Genomic DNA, 18,332 nt, shown 5'->3' on the forward strand with positions numbered 1-18,332 from the left:
CAACAGGTCATGTTTTCAGGTTTTCCCTCAGATGAAATGACTGTGGTAATTACTAGGGCAGTGAAACTGATCAAATCACCTGTGAAAAATAATGGAAAGCCTGAAAACATGACCTGTTGGGGTGCCTTGAGGACTGGAGTTGAGAAACACTGCACTAGTACACGTCTGTGAATATTTTGAGTACAAATATATTGGATGTATTTTATGACAGATGTTGGTATTTGAGTATTAATGCATATATTTTTATTTACCGCACAGAGTCACTTTAATTAACATTAAGTTGTGGCACAAATTATCACTTTATGCATGTGATCTTCTATAGGCAATTAGTAGAGTGTGGATACATGGATACGCAGAGAAACAAATTAATTAATAGTTCACATGCTGTACTATAATTGAGCACAGAGTTACACTAATTTGAGTTAGTGGTGTCAGTATATTTATTTTGTAGTTTACTACAGACATAGTCTAGTGTATGTATATATGTGTAAAAAACACAAAGGTATATTTTATTAGCGCAGTACTTTTTTCTGTTACTTTAATACATCTTTTTGGTGCCAATAACTTTGGATATTATCCAGCAGTCCTTGTATAACAGGAATAACAAGTTACATTAAATATGTGGGAGTTCTCTTTGATGTTTGAGAGCACTCTAGCCAAGGTTGGAATGTAATAAGTGGTATTAATCCCTGAAAAATAAATTACTTATGTCTATATTTGAAAACACATTGGACACCTCCACCTACTGGAAACCATCTTTATTACACTATTGATGGCGGAACAGCAGGTAGCTGGGGAATACCACTTCAACATGTTCTGATGTTTTCATACCATGAATATTACTATGTATATTGCAATAAAACATTCTGTAAAGATGGTTTACTGTTTTTAATATTTACAATTTTCTATTAAATTTATTTTGAATGAATAATTAAAGACACTCTTTTAAAGAATAATCAATTTAGTTTGAATTGCTTTTACAATCCCAATAGTGAGGTTTATATAACAATTACATTTAGGAGGGATGACTGCAATAATACACTTAGTCACATTAGACTCTTTTTGCATATTCTTATAGCCTAGACAATCTTCATGTAGAGCAACATTTTTTTTTCTAGATCCTCAGAGAGTTCTTTGCCATGAGGTGTTGAACTTCCAGTGATCAGTATGAGAGAGTGAGAGCGATAACAACAAATTTAACACACCTGGTCCCCATTCACACCTGAGACCTTGTAACACTAACAAGTCACATAACACTGGGGAGTGAAAATGGCTAATTGGGCCCAATTTGGACATTTTCACTGAGGGGTGTACTCACGTTTGTTGCCAGCGGTTTAGACATTAATGGTTGTGTGTTGAGTTATTTTGAGGGGACAGAAAATTTACACGGTTATACAAACTGTACACTCACTAGAGGAAAACTTGGACAGCCGCACTCCAAAACACGTTCCTTTTATTAAAACTGGTCACAAAAAATACATGCCACAGCAAAAATTAGAACAGGGACTGACGCGTTTCACACTGTTGCACAGTGCTTAATCATAGCTAAGATCTACATGCCATGGGGAAATTAAACATTTGGATGTGCATTATGACATCATGTCATCATGCATACCACGCCTGATCCACCCCTTTGATCAATACTATTGTGGCAAGTCACTCCAGTCCTGTGCAGTTACTAGCCTGCATTGCCCCAAATGACCAAGGAACGCATGGGAAACTTCCACATATCTTACCACAGAGGAACTCCCCATTCCCTTGTCCCAGGGCCAAAAGGTTCAATCTTCCCCTCACAGTGGATTTTCCCCACATAACCCTAAATGACTCTACTCCCCAAAAGTACCCCTGCCCTGAACCTGTACACTATTCTGCCAGAAAAGTTTATGGATACTGAGATCCCCAGAGATTGCTGCCCACAGGTTCCAGTGCTGAATGGCAAAATTACAGTCCATTCCTGCTATTGTATGCAGGCTTAGGGCCATATGTGACTGATCCAGGTGAAGAGTTTCCTTTCCCCAGAGATGATATGCAGAATAGGCCATGAAAAAAGGTCTTCATAGTGACACTGCAGGTGCATTTATCATCAAGGACATTACCTAAAACCTGAAGCTTAGCTTTGATGAGAAGGGTAATGAGTGGGTAGGAAATCCCTGTCTTTTTTTTTTGGTCAGTGTCTATTCATCTGAAGGTAGTCATAAACATGAAGCACCTTGTGTCCTGTGATGTACAGAAGGCACCTCTGTCACCACTTCTCCATTAAACACAACTTTATTTTCACACGGATAAGGTAAGGCTCCTTTGATCTTATTTTTAAAGTTAGGAGCTCCATAGCAGAGGTGCTTACTGCTTTACAGTAATTTACCCAGTGCTTTCTTTATACTCAATTTATACACAGAAAAAAATCAGATATTTTTGGTCACTAATTTTATTTGAACATGAAATAGAGCAATATAAATTTAGTCAAAGAAAATGTAAGAAATCTGTTTATGGTATAAAAATCTGTCATAGAGGAGATTAGCTAAAAAAAATGCTATATTCTTGGATGTTCTTTTCAAATGAAGATTTTCAGAAATAAGAGCTCATTCAAGTTAGGTCTGCCATGTAACACTAATTGGGTTTGCCAAGTTATATTGCATATTTGTGAGATGGATTTCCAAAATCTGCAAGACAGTAAAGAATAGAACATGAGTTACATTTCAAAATTCATATTGCTGTTTTAAAAATGCTGTGATGAAGGCTTCTTAGCCAAAATGCGGCAGCGTATAGCCTGTACCCGTGTACCCATGTAACCAATAAATTACTTTTATTCAAGAGCATCCGAGTTCCCAACCCTTTTTGATTCAAGTGCAAATTTAAATGAACTCTTATCAGTTAAAGGTAAATTGCAACATTTGAATTGTTCAGACTGAATAATGTAAATCCATGCTGATGACAAGTTCATACAAGTGTCCACCTGGTACAATATAAAGTCGGTAATGTATTATAGTCATTCTATCTATTAGGATAGCAAAGATTCAATTTGTAATAGTACCTGCGGCTTCCCTAAACCCTGGGTAGAAGTACCAGTAAGTCCACATGCATTTATATATACCACAAAACATAGACCATGTTGGCATGTCAAAAGGAAAATGTGCCTGGTCCCTTTTAAGCTACATTTCAGGATATTCACTACGTATATATATTTATTTTAGTGTTTTTCAGTAGTCTTATAGCAACATAATAACAAGTAATCTGCTTCATCTGTGTGACAATCATCTATTGGGTCATATTGATCCTACAGGGTGTAAATAAACACTTTCAAGGATCACAAGAGCTTCTTAATACACCCAGAAATGTTCAACTGATTTGCTGATTATGCACCTGTAAACACGAGGGCCAGATTCAGGTACATTGGCGCATATTTGCGTTGAACGTAGCGTATCTAAGATACGGCGCTGTAACTTACTTTTTTTTTTAATCCTCAAAGATTTCGCGCTGTAAGTTATGGCAGCGTAGTGTATCTTTGGCGGCGTAAGGACGCGGAATTCAAATGGATGTGATGGGGGCGTGTTTTATGTAAATACGTTGTGACCCGACGTAAACAACGTTTTTTTTTAACGGCGCATGCGCCGTCCGTGGGGGTATCCCAGTGCGCATGCTCGAAATTAAACTGGAACAAGCCAATGCTTACGACGGTGACGTAATTCTACGCAAATCCCTATTCGCGAACGACTTACACAAACAACGTAAAAAAATTCAAAATTCGAGACAGGAACGACGGCCATACTTAACATTGAGTACGCCACCATATAGCAGGGGTAACTATACGCCGAAAAAAGCGGAACGCAAACGACGTAATAAAATGCGCCAGCCGGACGTACGTTGGTAAATCGCCGTAACAAGCTAATTTGCATACTCAACGCGGAATTCGACGGAAACGCCACCTAGCGGCCGCTGAAAAAATGCACCTAAGATCCGACGGCGTACTAAGACGTACGCCTGTCGGATCGATCCCAGATGTAGTTGTATCTTGTTTTGTAGATACAAAACAAAGATACAAAGCGGGAACTTTAAAATTACGCAGCATATCAATAGATATGCCAGCGTAATTCATTTGTGGATCTGGCCCAGGGTCTTGACAGAACATAGCTTGTGGTTTTTACTCAGGATCTTTCTGCCAGTGAGTAAATATTATGTCCTTTTTAAGAGACCTTAGTGTTAGAAGGGGCCAGGCTTAGTGACAACTGGGCAGAAGTCAAGTAAACATGTACAACCTGGGCCTGAGATTCAATGAGGCTACTCAGAGACACAGGGATTGATCGAAGACTTACACAAGCACTTCAACACTATTCCTATCTAATGTTTTAGGCCTGGTTACACTTACTTAATACAATATTAATACAATATTTGAAGCCAAGCTTACAATTTATGTGTGCAGTGGGCAGTTAAATTTTACATTACAATGTAATCTGTAAGTTTTACACACCTGTAGTGATTTCTTGGCACAATAGCTATTTTTTCCCTACTGCTATTCTATGGGTTTTCTCTCAGATGTTCGCATTTCTTATATATTGTACATTATACTTCTGATCAATGTCTTCTAACTAACAATTCAGTGCTCTCATTATTCCAGTTTTCTCAGATAGTCCTTACCCCATTAGCTGATGTAAAATGGGAAATCACATCTGTTTTGCCATCATATGTAACCGACACAGTTGTGGCATTTGTTCCAGGGCCCCAAATATAAACATGTCCAAGAAGTAAAGGATTTGTTGAGGATAAGTAATTATTTGTTGTTATTGCACTTGATACTGTGTTCTGTGGAAAGACATAGAGATGTAAGGACATAAAAAAAATTAAATTCCATACTTGTGTATATATAGACTTAATGTCACTTTTAAAAATACATGCATACAATTGGTTATTTTTATTAACACGATTCAATTTTACTGTTTATCTTTGCAAGTAAGAGTAGTTTTACAATTTCACCTCCCCACCTTCTACAAAATAGGGAAAAATGTCCACTAATCAGCCAGTTCAAATTGCTTTCTAGCACTGATACTGTAAAAGTACAGTGTGTTGATTTACTCAGCAGTAATATATCAGCAACAGAGTGCTTAACTAACTGTTGGTTTTGGGCGTATAAAAAAATAAACAAAAAAACAACAGGCTTCTTCTCTAATAATTCAAGTGTCTCTTTTGGGGTCTGCAAATGAGGGAATCTGCTGTATATTTGAACATGCCTCATTTATGAATAATAAAGCAGTATACAGACAAAGCTATTTTTATAAAGGGTCTAAAAAGCTTTTGTTCATCAGGACACCAGGCTCACCAAAAGACTTGCAAGTAATGGAGTTTAACTACTTGCCGACCTGCCGCCGTCATTCTACGGCGGCAGGTTGGCTCTCCTGCGCGAGAGCCCGTCATACTATGTCGGCTCTCTCGCAGGCTACCAGGGGTGCGCGTGCCGCCGGAGATGTGCGCCCCCGCTCGCCCCCGACTACCGCCGGGCACACGCGATCGCTCGTTACAGAGCAGGGGGACCGGGAGCTGTGTGTGTAAACACACAGCTCCCGATCCTGTCAGGGGGGGAAATGCTGATCTTCTGTTCATATACAATGTATGAAAGGAAGATCAGTGGTTTGCCCTAGTGAGGCCACCCCCCCACAGTAAAAACACACCCAGGGACATACTTAACCCCTTCCCCGCCCCCTAGTGTTAACCCCTTCACTGCCAGTGGCATTTTTATAGTAATCCAATGCATTTTTATAGCACTGATCGCTATAAAAATGCCAATGGTCCCAAAAATGTGTCAAAAGTGTCCGAAGTGTCAGCCATAATGATGCAGTACCGAAAAAAATCGCTGATCGCCGCCATTACTAGTAAAAAAAATATTAATAAAAATGCCATAAAAATACCCCCTATTTTGTAAACGCTATAACTTTTGCGCAAACCAATCAATAAATGCTTATTGCAATTTTTTTTTACGAAAAATATGTAGAAGAATACGTATCGGCCTAAACTGAGGAAAAAAAATGTTTTTTTATATATTTTTGGGGGATATTTATTACAGCAAAAAGTAAAAAAATATTATTTTTTTTCAAAATTGTCGTCTATTTTTGTTTATAGCGCAAAAACTAAAAACCGCAGAGGTGATCAAATACCACCAAAATAAAGCTCTATTTGTGGGGAAAAAAGGACACCAATTTTGTTAAGGAGCCACGTCGCACGACCGTGCAATTGTCAGTTAAAGCGACGCAGTGCCGAATCGCAAAAAGTACTCTGGTCTTTGACCAGCAATATGGTCCGGGGGATAAGTGGTTAAAGAGTGCTGTGTAAAAAAAAAACAAAAAAAAAAACAAAGACCCTTGTTTTAAAGAGGACGTCTCTGTATATGGTTTTTGGACAAGTACAATGTGTGTGCGATATATTGTTTTTTATGCAATAAATAAATTACAGCACTCGCAACAGTACAAGTAAAGCAAATAACCATCAAAAAACTTATCACAATTGTGTTAATATATATTCCAAAATTATCCTATTAAAGTGCTCTAGTGCTCAAAAAAAAATCAAACACTGTATAAGGATACAACGCAAAATTCATATGTAAACAACAAGATATGAGATTATAATATATTATTGTAAAAACGTCCCAATATAAGTGCTCATGCTCCAATCCACTGAAAGTGAAACGTGCTTCAAACTTCCACTCTGTGATGTGACACACTCCCTTTCAGTGTCCCCACTCACCAGATAAAATGTACCCCTAGCTTTTTAGTCTAAGGCCCCATACACACCATAGAATCTATCCGCAGATAAATCCCATCAAATGGGTTTCTGCGGATAGATCCTATGGTGTGTACACGCCAACGGATATTTATCCGCAGATAAATCTCCCCTGGGATGGATTTCCAGCAGATGGATATTTGCTGACATGCACAACAAATCCATCTGCTGGAATCCATTCCAACGGATGGATCCGCTCGTCTGTACAGACTTACCGGATCCATCCGTCTAAAGGGATTCCCCGCATGCGTCGTAATGATTTGACGCATGCGTGGAATTCCTTATATGACAGCGTCGCGCCCGTCGCCGCGTCATAATAGCGGCGACGGCGCGACACGTCATCGGCAGAGGATTTCAGCGCGGATTTCAATGCGATGGTGTGTACACGCCATCGCATAGAAATCCTCTGAAATCCTCGAGAGGATTTATCCGCGGATACGGTCCGCTGGACCGTATCTGCGGATAAATCCTCTCGTGTGTATGGGGCCTCAGGGTCAAGCAAGCTGAAATCTGGCAGAAAATTATGATTTAAACAGGTCCACAGGAGATCTCTCCCAGTGTGGTTAAAGTTGAAATATTCACCAGAAAAAAAGAAAAGAGAACTAATAGTGAAGTTCTGTATGATAGGTGCACAAACAAAAAAATCCTATTTACAAAACGTCAAATTTCAATGGGCAGATAAACAGATACAGGGATACAATCTAGGAACTCTGCATCCAGCGTGCATTCCAACGAAACCGGAAGTGATGTCGTCTGAACTATGCACGAGAAATTACGTTTCGCCCTCCCACAAGGCGTCATCAAGGACCTCCTTTCTGGTAACACAGACTGAGTTTTTATATAAAAGGGAGTTTCCTCCCTCATGTTTGTCCAATGAGATTTTCATGGTGGCCATTTTTTTGTGGACCTGAAAAACACCTAGTCGCTACCTTACACAGTAGTACAGGCCATTTTCCCATGGATTAAAAAAATTTTATATACTCCGTCCAAAAAAACTCAATTTCACTATTATACATATCTTCAGTCATTAAATGAAAACATGCTAATATTAAAATTCTATTTGCAAAAAACTCCCTTTACTATAAACATTAATTTTATTAAAAAAAATATCATAGTAAAAAACTAATTTTGACAAAAATGAAAATGACAGAAATAAAAATAAAAATAAAATGTCAATAAAAATAAATTTTTAATAAAAATGAAATAAAATTGAAAATGAAAATAAATATAAAATACAAATAAAAAATTAAATATGATTAATTATATGACCAAATGAAAAATGATTTTACCAACTGGAGAGAAAACAATTCAAGTCCAATTCTATTGTACTATATATTCAACCCAAAAGGTTCATTCTATTTTTATTTCTGTAATTTTTCTTTTTGTCAAAATTCATTTTTACTATGGTATTTTTTACCAAAATTAATGTTTATAATAAAGGGGGTTTATTGCAAATAGATTTTCAATATTGGAATGTATTTATGTTTCCATTTAATGATTAAAGATATGCATAATTGTGGAATTGACACTTTTTGAATGGAGTTTATTCGTTTTCTTAATCCATAGCAAAATAGCCTGTAAGGTAGCGTTTTCTAGGTTCACGAAAAAATGGTCACCACAAATTGGACAAACATGAGGGAAGAGGCTCCCCTTGTATATAAAAACTCTGTTTAAGTCTGTTTAACCAGAAATGGGGTCTTTGATGACGTCCTGTGGGAGGGCAGGGGTCCATTTTATCTGGTGAGTAGGGACACTGAAGGGGAGTGTGTCACATCACAGAGTGGAAGTTTGAAGCACTTTTCAGTGGATTGGAGCACATGAGCCCATATATTGGGATGTTTTTGCAATAATATAATATAATCTCATATGTTGTTGTTTACATATCAGTTATGCACTGTTTCAACTGCTGTATCCTTATACAGTGTTTGAAGTTTTTTGGAGCACTAGAGCACTTTAATAGGATAATTTTGGAATATATATTAACACAATTGTGAAAAAAATAAAGTATTTTGATGGTTACAGTACTTGCTTTATTTATACTGTTGTGAGTGCTGCAATTTATTTATTGAATGATATCAAGTGAACAGGACTTGCAGGTTTTATTTACAACAATAATTTATTGTCTTTCACCTTAGCATGAGTATATACTGTTTTCACCAATATTGTTTTTACATTACTGGTTAATTGAAACTTCTGAAAGTGTTGGCATGTTTCCTTCAAAACTCCCCAAAATCTTAGATATCTGAGAGATGCAAGTTGTTTCAAAGGTAAAGTAAATATCTTGTTTTGTAAATATGTCTGGTTTCTCACTTGAACAATATTTTCTGGGTTACTTATTTCATACAAAAACATGAACATGTAATGCTGCTCATACCAACAATACCTTAACCACTTCAGATCTGCCCCCTAGCAGTTTTACTGCTATAGGGCAGCACCTGTGCACCGGATCATGTATATATACCTAATCTGGCTCTTCCTGGTAGGGTGTGCACATGCATGCCACCGGTGGCTCACTCCCTCTGTGTTCATACAGGCAGAATGACGATCCACCTATGTAAACAGGGCAGATTGTCTTTCTGTCAGTAGGGAAGGTATTTAATCCTGTGTTCCTGCAAAGCAGGGACATGGATGTATGCCTTCCCTTGGTAAAAGCACCTTCCCCACAGTACATAAGCACTGACTAGGAATGCATTTAACCCTTTGATTGCCCCTGATGTCAACAACTTCCCAGCCAATGTCATTAGTAAAGTGACAGTGCATATTTTTTTATATCACTGATCACTGTATTAATGTCACTGGTCCCCAAAAAATGTCAAAAGTGTCAGTTAGTGTCCAAATCGTCCGGCGCAATATCACAGTCCTGCTATAAGTCGCTGATAACCTAAATTACTAATAAAAAAAGAGAAACCAAATTAATTAAATTAAATATCCCAAAGTTTGTAGACACTATCATTTTTGCACAAACCAATCAATACATGCTTATTGGGATTTTGTTTTACCAAAAATATGTAGCAGAATACACATTGGCCTAAATTGATAGGGAAATTCGATTTTTTATTTATTTATTTTTTATTAGATTACCATTAGGTAACCATCTACTATGTAACTCTTCATTGCTGCTTCTTTGGGTTCCTCAAGTATTGTCTTAGCCATTAGGTAATCATTTAGTATGTAACTCTTCATTGCTGCTTCTTTGGGGTCCTCAAGTATTGTCTTAGCCATTAGGTAACCATCTACTATGTAACTCTTCATTGCTGCTTCTTTGGGGTCCTCAAGTATTGTCTTAGCCATTAGGTAACCATCTACTATGTAACTCTTCATTGCTGCTTCTTTGGGGTCCTCAAGTATTGGCTTAGCCATTAGGTAACCACCTATTATGTAACTCTTTGCTGCTGTTTTTTGGGGTCCTCAAGTATTGTCTTAGCCATTAGGTAACCACCTATTATGTTACTCTTTGCTGCTGTTTTTTGGGGTCCTCAAGTATTGTCTTAGCCATTAGGTAACCACCTATAATGTAACTCTTCATTGCTGCTTCTTCAGGGTCCTCAATTATTGCCTTAGCCATTAGGTAATCACTTATTATGTAACTTCTGTGTTTATGTGCATAAGTTACATTGTCTCTGATGCCCACCTCTATTGTGGAAAATTAGCTGGGATGCACTCTGCACTGTTAATGTTCCATGTAGTGTACATCAACAATCAACAATCACCAAGAGTATGGAGGGAAGGATTTTTGTTAAGGAAAAGGTTGGCTCATGTGTAGAGGCAGAAAGGATCATCTCTGCCCCTAGCTTTGTCCTGGGGCATGTGGTGACTTACAGTACTTTTCTAGAATGATGTTTTTATATTGTATTTTGATATTGTGATATTTAGTATGTCAATCAATTGTAATAAATAATATTTTTTATGACCTAGTTGTCACTTACAATTGTTGTTGCCCCGAAAATCCCACCTACTCAGAGGTATTCAATTTTTTCAAGGATTTTTGTTAAAAGCTTGCATGACTCTTCTGTCAAAAAACTCCTAACAAATGTTTTTACTCTAAGGCCCCATACACACGATAGAATCCATCCGCAGATAAATCCCAGCAAATGGGTTTCTGCGGATAGATTCTATGGTGTGTACACGCCAGCGGATCTGTTTCCGCGGAGAAATCTCCTCTGGGATGGATTCCACCAGATCGGATATTTGCTGAGATGCACAACAAATCCATCTGCTGGAATCCATTCCAACGGATGGATCCGCTCGTCTGTACAGACTTACCAGATCCATCCGTCCAAAGGGATTCCCCGCACGCGTCGTAATGATTTGACGCATGCATGGAATTCCTTATATGACAGCGTCGCGCCGTCGCCGCGTCATAATCGCGGCGACGGCGCGACACGTCATCGCCAGAGGATTTCCGCGCAGATTTCAATGCAATGGTGTGTACACTCCATCGCATCGAAATCTGCGGAAATCTTTGAGAGGATTTATCCGTGGAAACGGTCCGCTGGACCGTATCCGCGAATAAATTCTCTTGTGTGTATGGGGCCTAAGGCTTCCTAGGAGGTATATAGCTCTGCCCTATCAACAGGCTCTATGATCAGAATTGTAATTCTACTAAGTTTATCTAAGAAAATTAACAGAATGTATTATACGTTGCTAAATATTCAAACGTTTATCACTTAAGCAAGTTTTTTCTGTGAATCTGATAACTGTCATTTAAATAATTTTGTAGCAGCATGATTATATACCTTATCAGCACTGAATGTTCCCAGGAAATATTCCTTCTTCTCTATTGAATCTGCAAAAATAAAATATTAGCAGTCAGGCTAAATTATAACATAGATCTTGCTTTTGTTTTACCTTACTGACATTTACTACTTCTGAATTTTAAATTCAACAATAAACTGCTGCCACAACTCATAAAGGCTGCTTTTCAGCACTAGAAATACTAAAATATTATTTTTCTTCAATTTCCAGTAAGAATCTTCTATTGTTTTATTTTCAGCATTTGCACTTACCTATGCTTTCTCCATCATCCCAAAAGAGATTGCCATGTGCTTTTCCAAAATCATCCAGGGCTACCAGAAGTCCCATAAACTTCTTACGGCTGCAATTATAACATGAAAATAGCATGGGATATCATTGCTAAAGCTTTTCACAGCTTTAAATCATATTTTCGTAATAACATACATCTTCACTTTGATGTGTAAATGATTACATTTTATTTAATATGGTCACATGCTCACCTCTTCATCCACAAAGTAGCCCTGTACTGTGATTGATAATGCTGAGCGATTGTCCACAGCTCGGACCTTAAAGTGTTTGTAAAGTCTTGTTTTTTTCTTTCTTAAAAATAATAAACTTACCTGCTCTGTGCAGTGGTTTTGCATAGAGTAGCTTGAATCCTCCTCTTCTTGGGTCCCTCTTTGGCTCTCCTCGCCCTTTCCTCTTGACGAGTGCCCCCACAGCAAGAAGCTTGCCATGGGGGGAACCTGAGCCGAGCCGCAACTCTGTGTGTCCTCTGCCCTCTCTCCTCATTGGCTCACTGACTTTGATTGACAGCAGCGGGAGCCAATGGCACGCTGCTGCTGTCTCAGCCAATGAGCAGAAGGGTCCGGGCCAGCCGAGTCTCTCTTGCAACATTGCTGAATAGAGATGGGCTCAGGTAAGTGTTAGGAGGGGCTGAATTGAAGGATAAGGTAAGGAATACATTTCATCCATGCATCCCTAAAATAAACAAGCATTTAATTATTTCAGTGTGAAAGAAGAGTGGGCTATTGGCACTGCTACAAGGGTAGATTTGGCCTCATTCTCAGAGTTCAGTCAAATCTTAACAGAAAAGAGTGGTTTAAAAAAAGTTTCTCAAGAGTCTCATTGATGGGTGGGGTTATATGAGCATGGACTAAAAGCAGCCCTAGCAAAATTATTTGCCAGTGTCCAATCAACTGAAGGTAGTCTGTCTATAACTTGTAATATACAACTACAGTCCTATACTGTGCGATTAAAATATCTATTTTTTTTTATTTCCCTTTCTTGTGATTAGGTATTCTTTGCAAAGAACATTGTCATCAATTTACTAAACCAAGGTAAAATGCCCTTGAGTAACCAGCCTATTTGCCGTTAGTAACCAAACACTGTATATATAACGGTCAAGATGAATGGCTCATCACAGTCTTCACTGCCGATTTAGCTTGTTGTAGTTCAGCAAATGAGTCAGACATCCCTTCACCCAGACTGCAGCAACTTTAAATCCTTTAAAGGATGATCCCAGCTGCTGTTTAATAAACAATAAAATATGCTGTAGCCCAAAGAGTGGTTATTAGTGGGAATGCTCAATAGCATTCCCAGTATTGTTATTTGTTTATTATTATTCTTAATTTTAATTTTATTATTCCGTACGTTTTTTGGCTCTGCGTAACTTCTGCATACTTTCAGCTATTAAGACCATTCAACTTTTAAAATGTTCAGCTCTTTCAGCTAATGATAGGACTTCTTAAACTTTTTAAAATATTAAGCTTTTTAACACTTTTTTTTAACATTGAAGTCAATGAGAGCATGCTTCAAATCCTTAAAATTTCCTTCCGCTCCCAAAAGTTTCAGCTCCTTCATACTTTCACCTACAGACACCAAACACCAAAATGTTCACAACATATTCAGCTATCCGGCTATATCTTTTCAGTTTGATATCTTTTACAGTTTTTGTGAAAAACCTGTTTAAGTTTAGTGATAATTTCAGGAAATTTTAGTGATTGTCTATGGGGCTGGTTAGAGTGGATGATGTCATTGCTACAGCACAGAGCTTTAAAAAAAAAATATCTTAGTTGCTTCTCTATAAATTGCTCTCAAGATCTCCTTGTCATACACAATTTATACATCAAAACGTAGCTATTTTTGTCTAGTTTCAGTTTTGCGATACGCCTTTTACATTTGGCTGGTTGAGCTTCCAAATGACAAGAGTTCTACACTTTCTTCCATTGACTGTCCTGTTTAAAATTCTTCACATTTCCCAGCGAAACGCGCAGTAAACTTATTTTTTAAATCACTGACATGCCCCCAATTTTTAGTTTATCAACATACATTTTATACTGATACATTCACAAAGGCCGTGTGTCTCTAAAGGTGAATTTGTTGTTTCAATAGCATGTAATGTTGTGGATTTATTAAGGCTTGTTTGAAGGGTTCTCTCACTCATTAGGTGTGGGGATTAATGATCAAAGAGAGGCTTTATAAGTACTGAAGGAACACTGCTTGTATGTCCTAAAGATAGTGCAGTGGTTATGGTGAATGGCTTTGGTGTGGGCTTAGCAATTCAGCTATTCAGCATTCCCATGCATTTTCTGCAGGAAATGCATTTTCTAGTTCATTTTCTTCTCTGACTGTCGTGATATAGCTAGTAGTAGTCTTTTACATTCAACTGAACTTGGGTCACTTTGAAGATGTCAGCTTATCCAAGCAGCTTTTTCATGTTCCTATAAGTAACAGGAAAATACTCCAGCATTTATAGCAACATAGTTACTTTAGTCATCCTAATCCAATCACAAATAGAATGTGTCAAGGCTTTTTGTATTAGGGACCTGAATTACCCATGAGACTCTAAATGATGGTATGTTTTTGACACATATTGTTGTTGACAATTACTATAACTGAAAAAAAAAAGCTTAAATAAGATGTGTAACCTATAGCACTACAGAGGAAGTCCAGTTAACATGTTACCAACTAGTACTAGCTATACCATGACCTGGATAAATGATATTTGTTTTTGTCATATAGAAGCTGTGGTTTTCACTCACCTGTAATCAGTATTGTTGGCTGTTTCCTGCCATGGTATGATGTATCCACCTCTAACATGGAGATTTATGTATTCCAGTGGAGCTGGCAAATTCACCCATGTGCCTCGTGCTTTAACTTCTGCACCCTATGATGGAAAATACTTATGTTAAAAAAGAAAGCCAGAGGAAAAAAAAAACTCATCTCCAAATTATAAAAAGTACTCAATTTTTCTACGGTCATTTCACAGTATGCATACTGACAAATAATATTTAAAAATCTGGTAAAATCAATAAAAGTTGTATGCATTGAAAAAATCTAAAATGTCTGTGTTGCCCATGTTAAGTAATAATATAAAAAAAAACAATTCCCTTTTGACATATAATGCAACATCATTTTGCACCATGCAGATATAACTTTAATATAATTAATTAATATTATATTACGGGGCTGATTTACTAAACACATATAGGTTGTTCACTAGGGAATTATCTCCAGAGATTAGTGAATGAGGTGAAGCTCTGCTGACCTCCATAATCAAATTAGCAAACAAAAATGCAGTTTGTTAAAAAAAAGATTCCTTGCACATGATTGGGTATTCTGAGAAAAGTGAATTTTCACCACATTCACTAAGCTAAGGAAAAATACCATTGCAAAGTGAACAGCCTCTTTGCCTTTAGTACATCAAGCCCTATTTGTCTTGTATTTGTGCATATTGTAAATGTATGACATTACTGAACAAAGAACAATATTAACCACTTTAAGACCAAGCTTTTTCTGTAACTTTTTGTTGAAATCAGTATTTTTTGCTATTTTTTTTTAACTACTTAGAACCCCCAAATGTCATACATTTTTTTTTTTTTAGCAGAGACCCTAGTTAATAAAATGCCGATCATTTGCGCAGTGGTTTTGCAAACACTATTTATTTTAAAAAAAAAAGAAGAAAAAAAATTAGAATACAATTTTTTTGTAAAATGTGAAAGATGTGACGGCAAGTAAATAGATACCTAACATGTCACGCTTTGAAATTGTGCACGTTTGTAGAATGGCGACAAGCTTTAGTACAATATCCATATGCCTCACTTTGTAACTCTAAACAGGTAACCTGTAAAGGTGTTTAGAGGAGGTCTAGCACTAGAATTACTGTTCTAGCTCTAATGTTTGCAGTTATACCTCATGTGTCATGTAAATACCGTTTACATAAGAGTGCACGACTTACCTATGCATTTGAAGTTTAAAAAAATAAATAAAATAAGTACCAACAGGAAACAGCCTACTATAGTATGTGGTTACTGCTGTTATTATTGCTTAATTGTGTACATGCCACCTTTCAGACCAAGTTCCATCTTAAACTCATATTTAGGTTGTAACATGAAGTATAGTCGGTGTATACACTCCCTATACTGAAACAGCCCTCTTCTACATCCACAAAGAATGTCAAATCTGAAGTTGTGAATAAAAAAAATACAAGCCCCATCTGCCACTGCAACAGAGAGACTGTAATTCTCAATGGAGTACAAGTGTAGTGATGTTACCACATTTGTAGCCCACTAATACTTATTCTATTCTCACTAGTGAAGCTGGAGGAGGAATCTGCAGAGGGTAGAGTGCTGCACCCCAATGTTCACAGTTGCAATGCTTTGAAAGCTCAAATGCAGAAAAATAATACCTGCACATTTTTGCAAAATGGGTGCATTTGTTATTTTTTTGCAAAAGATAGAATTGTCCTTTAAAGTCAGCCTACACAAAACAAATGCTTTTGAATTTGATGGAGATGTTTTCTGTTGTAGGGTTGATTTACTGAAAATAGAGAGTGCAAAGTTGGGTGCAGCTCTGAACTTTAGTGGCATCCCAGTCGTATGACCATGTACACACAATCGGAATTTCTGACAACAAATGTTCGATGTGAGTTTTTGGTCGGGAATTTTCGACAACAAATGTTTGAAAGACGGTTCTCAATTTTTCCGACAACAAAAGTTCTTGTCGGAAACAAGAATCATGTGTATGCAATTCCGACACACAAAAATCCACGCATGCTCAGAATCAAGCAGAAGAACCGCACTGCCTATTGAACTTAATTTTTCTCGGCTCGTCGTATGTGTTGTATGTCACCGCGTTCTTGACGTTCGGAATTTCCGACAACATTTGTGTGACCGTGTGTATGTAACACAAGTTTGAGCCAACATTCCGTCTGAAAAAAATCCACCGTTTTGTTGTCGGAATGTCCAATTGTGTGTACATGGCATAAGTCTTATAATGATGTACAGCACAGTTTAATAATATCCTGAAAACAACCAATGTCCTAAATAATCCTGAGACTTTTTATATCTCTATTTTAATTTAAACATTTTGATGCCACTGAGTAATGCTTATGTGGGCAGCAGCATAAGCTTTTAAACACACTCCTGGCTTCTATATACTCAATATTGTCAAAAGTATTGGGACACCTGCCTTTACACACACATGGAATTTATTGGCATCCCAGTCTTAGTCTGCAGGGTTCAATATTGAGTTGGCCCACCCTTTGCAGCTATAACAACTTCAACTCTTCTGGGAAGGCTGTCCACAAGGTTTAGGAGTATGTCTATGGAATTTTTGACCATTCTTCCAGAAGCGCATTTGTGAAGTCAGGCACTGATATTGAACAAGAAGGCCTAACTCGTAGTCTCTGCTCTAATTCATCCCAAATGTGTTCTATCTGGTTGAGGTCAGGATTATGTGCAGTCCAGTCAAGTTCCTACACCCCCAACTCGTTCATCCATGTTTTTATGGACCTTGCTTTGTGCACAGTCATGTTGGAACAGGAAGGGGCAATCCCCAAACTGTTCCCACAAAGTTGGGAGTATGAAATTGTCCAAAATGTCTTGGTATGCTGATGCCTTAGGAGTTCCCTTCACTGGAACTAAGGGGCCAATCCCAACTCCTGAAAAACAACCTCCCCCACACCAAATGATTTGGACCAGTGCACAAAGCAAAGTCCATAAAGACATGAATGAGCGAGTTTAGGGCGGAGGAACTTGACTGGCCTGCAGAGAGCCCTGACCTCAACCTGATAGAACACCTTGGGATGAATTACTGTAGAGCAGAGACTGCAAAATGTTTAAATGAAAATAGAGATATAAAAAGTCTCAGGATCATTTGGGACATTGGCTGTTTTCTGGATATTATGAACCTATACTGTATATCATTATACATTTAAGAAGGAACAATTAATTGTGTAATACTATCCTAAATTCTAATAAATGTATGGAGCAGCCAGGGTTTAAGTATGTAAGGGTCCGATGTATTTATTTGCCTTTGGATGTTGTCTAGAGTTTGTCCTTTAATTATACAGCATTTGGTTATTAGTTAATAACAATTCAAAAAATCCCGAGGACAGACCCATATTTTTAGAGATGTGAAAGAAAGCTGACTAAACGTATGGACTCATCTTATTGAGTTCTAATTTTCCCTATAGGGGTTAAACAGCTTTTTGTCATCTGCTTTTGTCTTATTTACTTGTTTCTTCGTCTGCTCTATATTACACATTTTGCATCTCTTTATAGTTAGTTTTGTAATGGGCATTTACCAGCCTTGTGGTTTATTGGTTCATTGAAAGTGCAGCATATTTTTTGCAGCTAAATTGATAATCCCTAAACACTGGAATAGACTTAAATCTCCCAGTTTAACAAATGGGTCAAATAAACAAACCCAGTTCAGCAATACCATAAAATTTATGGATACTTTATGATAATAAAAGAAAAATGCTGTATATATGACAAAACAACAAACATTCACATAGCTACAAAAAAAAATGAATTTTGTTTAATTTG

At 37.4% G+C, this 18,332-nt stretch overlaps 1 protein-coding gene across 2 annotated transcripts in view; it reads right to left on the reverse strand.

The window, feature by feature from the left end:
• Positions 1-2,407: 2,407 nt before the first annotated feature.
• Positions 2,408-18,332, reverse strand: part of SI (sucrase-isomaltase) — a 318,808-nt gene continuing 302,883 nt past the window's right edge. For both annotated transcript variants that reach the window (XM_040349295.1, XM_040349296.1), the window contains exons 66-70: positions 14,544-14,668; positions 11,772-11,860; positions 11,502-11,551; positions 4,633-4,797; positions 2,408-2,660 (exon numbers count right to left, since the gene is read on the reverse strand). In XM_040349295.1, the coding sequence (XP_040205229.1) occupies positions 2,589-2,660; positions 4,633-4,797; positions 11,502-11,551; positions 11,772-11,860; positions 14,544-14,668 (501 nt within the window). In that variant the 3' untranslated portion in view covers positions 2,408-2,588. The remainder of the gene's footprint in view (positions 2,661-4,632; positions 4,798-11,501; positions 11,552-11,771; positions 11,861-14,543; positions 14,669-18,332) is intronic.

Source organism: Rana temporaria, chromosome 4 (genome assembly GCF_905171775.1).
Source record: "Rana temporaria chromosome 4, aRanTem1.1, whole genome shotgun sequence".
NCBI lineage: Eukaryota > Metazoa > Chordata > Amphibia > Anura > Ranidae > Rana > Rana temporaria.